The 9,700-nt window shown below is 42.3% G+C and overlaps 1 protein-coding gene across 1 annotated transcript; it reads left to right on the top strand.

Moving 5' to 3' along the window:
- The first annotated feature begins 3,158 nt into the window (after positions 1-3,158).
- On the top strand, positions 3,159-7,373 carry mcidas (multiciliate differentiation and DNA synthesis associated cell cycle protein). Its single transcript, XM_063042100.1, has 5 exons — positions 3,159-3,255; positions 3,663-3,729; positions 5,138-5,367; positions 6,381-6,491; positions 6,909-7,373. Exons 1-5 carry the CDS (start codon positions 3,202-3,204, stop codon positions 7,371-7,373), a joined length of 927 nt encoding a protein of 308 aa, XP_062898170.1. The 5' UTR covers positions 3,159-3,201.
- The last annotated feature ends 2,327 nt before the right edge of the window (positions 7,374-9,700 follow it).

The raw sequence follows: 9,700 nt of genomic DNA, 5'->3' as shown, positions 1-9,700 counted from the left end.
AGTGGTCCCAATACTGACCCCTGAGGAACACTATTAGTCACTGGCAGCCATCCAGAAAAGGCCCCCTTTATTCCCACTCATTACCTCCTGCCTGTCAGCCATTCCTCTATCCATGCCAGTACCTTTCCTGTAATGCCACAGGATTTTATCTTGTTAAGCGGCTTCATATGTGGCACCTTATCAAATGCCTTCTGAAAATCTAAGTAAATGACGTCCACTGCCTCTCCTTTGTCCACCCCGCTTGCTATTTCCTCGATGGACTCTAATAAATTTGTCAGGCAAGATTTCCCTTTACAGAAACCATGCTGACTTTGACTTATTTTATCATTGGTCTCCAAGTACGCCAAACCTCATCCTTAGTAATAAACTCAAATACTTTCCCAACCACTGAGTTTAGGCTAACTGGCTTATAATTTCCTTTCGTTTACTTTCCTCCCTTCTTAAAGAGTGGAGTGACATTTGCAATCTTCCAGTCCTCTGTGACTATGCAAGAGTTAAGTGATTCTTGAAAGATTATAACCAATGCACCCATTATCTCTTCAGCAACCTCTCTCAGGACTCTGGGATGTAGTCCATCTGGTCCAGGTCACCTGCGGTATTTGTCGTTTTGTCTTGTGGATGTGGCACAGTCTGCTAAGCCGCTTCCTTCAGCTCGCGTGCACTGGAGGTTGGACCGTAGGCCGCAGTCTTCATTCCCTGTTCTGTAGGAGGATGAGGGGAGATTTGAAAGAGGCCTACAAAATTCTGAGGAGTATAGACTGGGTTAACGCAAGCGTGTTCTTTTTCCCACCAAAGTTGTGTGAGATTAGAAGTAGGTTAAGGGTGAAAGCTGAAATATTAGTCATAGTCATACTTTATTGATCCCGGGGGAAACTGGTTTTCATTACAGCTGCACCATAAATAATAAATAGTAATAGAACAATAAATAGTTAAATAGTAATATGTAAATTATGCCAGTAAATTATGAAGTAAGTTCAGGACCAGCCTATTGGCTCAGGGTGTCTGACCCTCCAAGGGAGGAGTTGTAAAGTTTGATGGCCACAGGCAGGAATGACTTCCTATGACGCTCTGTGTTGCATCTTGGTGGAATGAGTCTCTGGCTGAATGTACTCCTGTGCCCACCCAGTACATTATGTAGTGGGTGGGAGACATTGACCAAGATGGCATGCAACTTAGACAGCATCCTCTTTTCAGACACCACCGTGAGAGAGTCCAGTTCCATCCCCACAACATCACTGGCCTTACGAATGAGTTTGTTGATTCTGTTGGTGTCTGCTACCCTCAGCCTGCTGTCCCAGCACACAACAGCAAATATGATAACACTGGCCACCACAGACTCATAGAACATCCTCAGTATCGTCCGACAGATGTTAAAGGACCTCAGTCTCCTCAGGAAATAGAGACGGCTCTGACCCTTCTTGTAGACAGCCTCTGTGTTCTTTGACCAGTCCAGTTTATTGTCAATTTGTATCCCCAGGTATTTGTAATCCTCCACCATGTCCACACTGACCCCCTGGATGGAAACAGGGGTCACCAGTACCTTAGTTCGTCCTCAGGTCTACCACCATCTCCTTAGTCTTTTTCACATTAAGCTGCAGGTAATTCTGCTCACACCATGTGACACTGTTTCCTTCTGTAGCCCTGTACTCAACCTCATCTCCCTTGCTGATGTATCCAACTATGGCAGAGTCATCCGAAAACTTCTGAAGATGACAAGACTCTGTGCAGTAGTTGAAGTCCGAGGTGTAAATGGTGAAGAGAAAGGGAGACAAGACAGTTCCCTGTGGAGCCCCAGTGCTGCTGACCACTCTGTCGGACACACAGTGTCGCAAGCACACGTACTCGTGAAGGGTGAAAGCTGAAATATTAAAAGGGAAACTGAGGAAGAACTTCTTCACTCAAAGCGTGGTGAGCGTGTGGGAAAAGTCTGGAAAACTACGTGGATGGGAGAGGTGCGAGTCGATAGGACTCGGCAGAGCAACAGTTCGGCACGGACCAGATGGGCCGAAGAGCCTGTTTCAGTGCCGCAGTGCTCTGTGACTCCAAGCGTGCCGACCACTACAACGACAAGTGCGCGGAAACTGAAGCGCTTCCTTCAGCCGCTTTGCTCAGCAGACTACGCCGCATCCACCCGGCAAAGCGACAAAAACCACAGGAGAACGGGATGGCCACCATGCCCGAGTTGTTCTGCCAGTCTCCCTCCGTCCCGGCAGACCGACAGTCTTTGTGTAACATCTGTAGCTTCGTCTTCAACAGACAAACCACAGCATGGTCAGCGTTAGGGCTTCTGAAGAGTACCTTAGAGAGAGAGAGCGACGCTCACTTTCTGAAAGGTAATCAGAATGGGCAAGAAACGCCAATGAACCAACGGAGCTTCTTTCCTTACAAAGAATAAAAAGCAGGGAAGGCTCTTAATAATATGCCAGAAGCTGACACGGAGTCCGGAGGAGCGGAAATTTTGATTAAGATCGACGGAATTACCTGTGGAAATAGATAAGTCTCTCATACGTATTGGGTTGTTGGAAAGTTTGTGTTCGGCATTTCCAATGTGGGCGGAAAGTGACTAAATTCGTTATATTCGATCTTAACAGCCCACTTATTCAGTGCAGCCCATATTCACAATGGTCGCTTCCTTGTTTGGAAAGTTTGCGTTAGGTAACCTTGGCCACACACGGACGGCGGGTGTGGCAGGAATGCTGCCGAGAGTCAGTGTCGAGCCCCCGAAACTGAGTTAATCTTTGAATGCTTTGTAGCGTGGAGGTATCCAGGTGCTCGTGTGGCTGCCCTATTGAAAGGAAGTGGGCTGGCTCTCTAGAGTAGCAGTCTCGGGTCGAGTGGCTGTTCGTGAAACGCGTGTCACCCAAACGCCTTCGACACGGAGCCAGTGCACTACCCCAGATCGCAGATTAACATCAACAGCGTCCAAGATAGATGCAATTTAGTCGAACTCGACCCGAGAGGAGGCCGTATCACCGGGAACTGATCTCTTCCGTGGTGATTTTTATTTTCGGATTTGCATCGCCCTCTTGGATTATTCCTGGTTTAATCTCTGCTGAATGCGTAATCACTGTTTGCAGTTGTTCAGGCTGATTGCAATTGCATTTACTTGACTACACGGAACGGGTAGTTTGTGCCGGGCTAGCGCAACTGAATAGGAAAAGGTATTTTCGAGCAAACAAGAGAAAATCGGAAGTTCTTCCAATGGCACTCCAAACCTGTCACATGCCGTTTCCTCAATGGGGATTTGAATTCCAGGTATAGTTCGTTTACATTTCTTTAAGTAGTCTTCGTGTACGTGTATGATAGGCGTGCACTCATGTAAAATTCACACACAACCATACCCTGCAGTTTGGGAATCCAGCATTAATAAGAAAGTAGATGATATTAGTATCTATTTTGGAAATCGGAGAATTCCAGAGAATCGGACTTAGAACCAAACAATTGATAGTGGGTTAAAATAAGGGGGCAAAACATAGACGGGAGATGTGACTGGGGGCGGCGGATGATGGAGACTGAGTTGGAACTGCAAAATTAATGTTGCGGAAATGCCCTACAACACATTAAAGACCTTAACATTTCTATGTAACTGCACACTAGAGGATTTATTGCAAACAGCATTTGGGGATGATGTTTCTTAACGGATTATTATTTATTTCTTATAGAACCTCCCGTTACAAGAATCATTGGAGTTTGACCTGCAGGATTTCAAAGATGTTGACATCATGTGCGGTAAGTGCATTTCGATGCACCGTGTCCTTTTGAAACCTTCAGAAAGGACAGGCAGTTTTAGAGGATTTCTGATTACATATTAATGCTGTTCCCAAGCCCTCATCAATCGTTGCTATTGGAAACACAGGAATACACCAGTGAAAGATAAAAACAATGAGCACTTTAACAGGGGATCGTGACTTTGCTGGTCCATTAACTCTGAGGCCTTCCATTTATCACCTAGAACATTTAGCAGATAAATGTCGTTTAGAGGGGTTATTTCTGAAAACATTGCAAAACGAGTTTAGATTCTTGGCTGTTCTTGTCTGACTCTGCAGACTCGGTCTATATATATTAAACGCTTCGGAATCACAAAAGGCAACTGATCAGACTTTTACACATAAAGCGTTTATTTACCTTTCTCGGAAGCAACCAATTGTTAGAAACATGCGTGAAATCGGCATCGATCGGAAAAGAAAATCGTTATTATGTTTAGCTTATGGGGCTATTTTATTGATTTTGGGCCGGGGTTGTTTATAAAGACACTGTTGACAGTGAAGGGCGGCTAATGATGAGGTGTCACATGTAGCTGCAGCTCCAAAGGACAAGTCTTCCTTCAGGTTCGGCTAAATCGTACCGCAGCACCGCTGAACGTCCTCGTTCAACAACGGTCAGCGAACTGAATGCCTTTATACGTACCCCGACGCAGATCTTTTTCCCAGAGGGTGGAGATTGTTCAGTATTTTCAAAACCGCTTTTTTTTTCTTGCAGAATGCCCCTCTAGTTCAACCCTTGAAACAATGAATTCCCTAATGATCCTGGCAGCATACATAGGAAGCGATGGAAGCAGAAAACCCAAACTGTAATTTCATAGAAACATCCGGCACCAGAAGAGGCTATCCGACCCACCCTGACCACGCTGGTTCATTTGTCCAGCTCTCCTGCCCTTTCCCATGGCCCATGCTTCCTTTTATAGGGCGCGTTTTAGTTAGAATTTTGAAATTTATTGTTGAATCTGCTTCCACGTCTATCATGAAACTAAAATCTATCTTAAATCACAGCAAGTGGCCCATTTGCAAAATTCTGCTGACTTCTTTCCTGTCACTTTCAAGTTATGTTTTCTGGACACTGAACGGCCTGTCAGTGGAAACTGCTTCTCTGCATCTTCTACTCTGCTTGAACTTTTCTATAACTTATTCCATAGATTTTGCTCCTAAAATCTTCTTTTGTCAACCCAAATAACTGATTTCTTCAGTACTGAAGTCTTTTCTGAATTCCCCATTTTGAAGACCCCTGCTTTGTAATGGACACATTAAGGTCAACTAGCAATGTTATCAGGTGCAATGTAAGATCTTTGTTTTGTACTCAGTGTTTCATTTCGTTAATCCAAAATCCCAGGCGCTAGAGTTGTTCATCCTTTTTTCTACAGACCCGACCGCTTTGATGCAGCCTATGTCCATGACGGACACAGACCTGCCGCTTTCTGACTATGTGTCTCAGCTTGACGCTTGCATTTCATCTTCAATGCCGGGCGCGCACGACCCTCTGATTGAGATCAACCTGCAGGCGGATCATCCGCAACCACCTGAGCAGTTCTGGAGGGATGTAGCAGAAGAAAATCAGAAAGCTCTGGGAGACGCTCTTGAGGAAAATGAACACGTAAGAAATATACTTGAAAATATTTTCCCTGAATTGACAGGTTTATTCATAATAATTACAGACTACACAATAGAAAACTCAGATTCACAGATTATGGGAAAAATAGTTAATTTGTGGAAACTATTTCTTCTCCCATTGATTTGAGCATTTTAATTATATTTTTTAGCAATCTGGATAGGGGTGGTTTAAGGTAAAAGTGCATCATCTTCTTCTCCAGGGCAAATCGTGATGGCAGGAAATGGGAGTCATATACAGATCTGAAGAAGGAATGAGTTAAATAAAGGATATGTTTATCATCAAAACCAGCTGGTTCTTGCTGGATATCTGTGTGTAATAGATTCACATATTTAGCATGACTGGCTGGTTTTGTGAGTAATTGATTCTTCTTTCCAGTGAAAATGCTTGAGTGAAATATGATCTTGAAGACGTAGGAACATTTGTTTCTGACGAAATAAAACAGTATTTTTTCTGAAAACAAGTGAGCAGAAATTTGTTTCTATATATTTATGCAACACACACAAAATGCTGGAGGAATTCAGCAGGCCAGGCAGCATCTATGGAAAAGAGTAAACAGTTGATGTTTCAGGCCAAGACCCTTCATTGGGGCTATTTCCCATGGTCAGAAACTGGATAATTATTTCTCAGAGATTGGGAAGGGATAATAGGAAAAAGTATTTAAATAAAGACAGATCTCTTTGCATCTGTAAGAGAAAACGTATTTGAAGCAGATGAAGATGGAAGACCAAAGTGTTTTTACTGATTTATTGGAAATCGGAATCCTCTGTAAAAATATACAGTGGGCACTGCTCTACAAAGACCTTGGAATGAAAGAACATAAATATTAGAAGTAATAAAAATTATGAATTAAAACATGCAAATGTGACTAACAGGAATTATTATTGAAATGAGGCATGAGCATACTTACAGTTTTCTTCTTTTAGAAACCGTGACTCATCATATTCTCAAGCTTTAGAGCATCAGTTTTTGAGACTAATTGGTGTTCTCCACTGCAGCTGCAAGTCACTTTAAAGAGAAAGCACTATGAAATATTATCATTGAAGGAGAGAAATGTCCAGCTGAAAGAACTTGCCAGTAAGGCAAAACATCTGGCCTCAATTCTTGATGTAAGTATAAATGTTTGCACCATGATTCCCATTTTTTATGAGAGGAGTATGGTATAACTACATAAAAGATATTTGTTCGATCCTGGTGGTTTTGTATATATTTATAATATATAAATGATATCAGTTTCGTTTGATTTGGGCTAAGCAAGGCTTTAGTACTTTATTCAGGTCAGGATAATTAGTTTAATTTTATTGTATGTGAATTATGTTTGCATTTACAATGATGGTTGAGATAGGTTGGGAGGTTGGGTTGAGTTTTAATTTTATACCCAATCAAATTTTGAATATTGTAGTCTAAAGACAAGTTTTTATCAAGATTGAATTGGCCTTGGATTTTTTTGGAAACAATTGTTAACAAGATACCTAATTTAATTAATGAGAAATAATGAGTGAATTGGTACTTTTATCTTTTACCAGAAACTTATGAACCAAGGATGCCAGGATACTAGTGACACCACATCTAAGACCTTTCGCTCGAGTTCTCCAGCTAAGAGGCATGGAGTAGAGGGAACCTATTTCGATAACCAGGACTGTGATAATGTGGATGAGATCTTAAGGGACATCTCAGAGAAATGTAGTGTGGCATTGGAAAAACTGAATGAACCAAACACTAAACATCTTAAGAGAAGACATCATTCAAGAGAAGAAAGTTATACTGAAGAACAGGAAACCATTAACATGTATGGAAGCTTCAATGGACTTCAGACATCTACAGCCTGCAAAATAGCCACTGTAAGTAGCAGTGAGCTGGACAGTGATGTGTCATTTAAGACTTCAATTCGCGATCACTGTACAATAAGGACATTAGCATTTCCTCAGGGTAATGCATTTACCACCAGGACACCCAGTGGTGGTTTCAAATTTCGATGGATTCCGAATTGAGTGGATTATCAGCTAACTACACTGACCAGTGGGACTTAATTAAATTTACCTGCAGTAAATACGATACATGATGGAATTCCATGAACCACTCTTGCACTGCCAGCACAATAATACTCAAAAGCATTATCTTTCATGTCCACCAAATACTTTTCAGTTCTATAGATATAAAAGTGACTTTCCATAAGTCCGTAAGATATAGAGCAGAATTAGGCCATTGGTCTATCAAGTCTGCTCCGCCATTTCATCACGGTTTTCATGTTAAACTCTATTATCCTACTATTATTCAAAAAATGTGATCAGAAATGGAAAGAAATGAAAGCTTTGCATTTTGATATCATGTTCAGCGCTATAGGATGTTCCAAATGCACTTTACAGCCAATTAAATATTTTCTGAAATTTAGTCATTGGCGTAAAGTAAATAATATGGTTGCTAATTTGCACACAACACTAACCCATTAAAATAATATAGTAATGAGCAGATAAATTATTTTAATAACATTGATTAAATGATAAATTTTCTATGATACCGGGGTAAATATAAAATAGTACAATTAAAGTTTTATCTTAAAAGTCTTAGAAGAGTTTCATGGAATTTTTACGTACATTGGAGAGTGCAGATGGAGCTGTGATTTAAACTGAATGAAGAACTCCCTCAGAATTACCATCAGGTTTCAGTGCACAAATCCTAGGATGAGTTTATGAATGCACAATCAAGAATACAATCAACTGAGTTACATCTTACACAGATCTTCAGGGTTTTCAACATGTTGAAAGAAGTTAATTTATTTCCTGTGCATAGCTATTGGGCAAATATTTTAATTCTCTTTGCAATTTAACCCAATGGCAGTATTTCGTACATGCAGTGTAAATATCTCAGTAGACAGAAGAAGAAATTGACTTTTGTTATACAACCTGTTCAGTTGAAAAAAGGTATCACAACTGTCTTCTTATGCTGCTGTATATGTCAGTGGAGACAACTAAATATAGATGTGTAACAATTGAATATAAGGCATCATGATGTCTTATGGGCCACCATGAAGAAATTCAACATGGGGCAGAAGCTGATTCATTCAGTCCATCAGCTTTACGCCAAAGCAACCAGTGATGTACTCATGCAGGGCACCATTGGGGAGTGGTTCCATACCTCTGTAGGAGTCCGTCAGGGCTGCCTCCTCTCCCCCACTCTCTTCAACATCTTCCTGGAACTGATCATGAGTGTTGCCCTTGAAGATCATGTGGGCACAGTCAAGATCGGAGGGAAGAACACCACAAACCTAAGATTTGCTGACGACATTGATGGACTTGCAGGAAAAGAGGACGAACTGGCCAACCTGGTCAGCCACCTTGACAGAGCCTCCACAAAGTTTGGAATGGAAATAAGTGCCAAAAAAACCAAGCTCATGGCAAATGCCAACACTGCCATCACAACAGACATCTCAGTCCATGGTCAGAAACTTGAGACAGTGCAGCAGTTCAAATACCTGGGGGCAATCATCAGTGATGAAGGATCAAGACCAGAAGTCCTGGCAAGAACCACACAGACAATGACTGCACTATCTAAGCTCAAGACAATATGGAGGGACAGCAACATCACCATGAAGTACAAGATCAGACTCCTGTGTGCTTTGGTATTCTCCATCTTGCTGTACGCTTGTGAGACATGGACCCTCACAGCAGAGCTAAAGAGGAAGATACAGGCATTGGAAATGAGATGCTATCGCAACATCTTGGGTATCTCATACTTGGACCGCATCACAAACGATCAGGTCCGCAAGACCATCCAGCACCACATTGGACCCATGAAGACCTTCTCACAACGGTGAAGAAAGAAAGCTGAGATGGTATGGCTACATAACAAGATCCAGTGGCCTTGCAAAGACCATTCTACAAGGAACTGTGGAGGGGAGAAGAAGGAGTGGTAGACAGAGGGAAAGATGGACGGACAACATTAAAGAATGGACAGGAAAAACATTTGCGGTGACACAAACACCGGTGATCTGGCACACAACCTCGACAGATGGAACAGACTGGTAAAAAGCCTGTCATGACGGCACCCCAACGACTCCACCAGGGGTTAAGGGCGCAAGGCAAGGCAAGGCAAACTGAACGTAGAACAGGGCAGCATGACAGCAGGGTAGCATAGCAGTTAGCACAGCACTACTACAGCACCAGAAACCCGGGTTCCGTTTCCACCACTGTCTGTAAGGAGTTTGTCGTGCTCCCTGTGACCATGTAGGTTTCCTCTGGGTGCTCTGGTTTCCTCACACATTCCAAGGACGTACAGTTTGCTGGGCTAGTTTGCCTCATGTCTGTAATTGGGTGGTGTG

This window comes from Mobula hypostoma, chromosome 3 (genome assembly GCF_963921235.1).
Source record: "Mobula hypostoma chromosome 3, sMobHyp1.1, whole genome shotgun sequence".
In the NCBI taxonomy this organism is placed as follows: domain Eukaryota; kingdom Metazoa; phylum Chordata; class Chondrichthyes; order Myliobatiformes; family Myliobatidae; genus Mobula; species Mobula hypostoma.
The sequence above is the reverse complement of the archived record's forward strand: the minus strand, read 5'-3'. Positions and strand labels throughout refer to the sequence as shown.

Coding starts and splice junctions, on each gene's coding strand:
- mcidas (XM_063042100.1), top strand. CDS start 3,202: ATGGCACTCCAAACCTGTCACATGCCGTTTCCTCAATGGGGATTTGAA. Junction 3,256..3,662: donor AATGGGGATTTGAATTCCAG/GTATAGTTCGTT, acceptor TATTTCTTATAG/AACCTCCCGTTACAAGAATC. Junction 6,492..6,908: donor ATCTGGCCTCAATTCTTGAT/GTAAGTATAAAT, acceptor ATCTTTTACCAG/AAACTTATGAACCAAGGATG.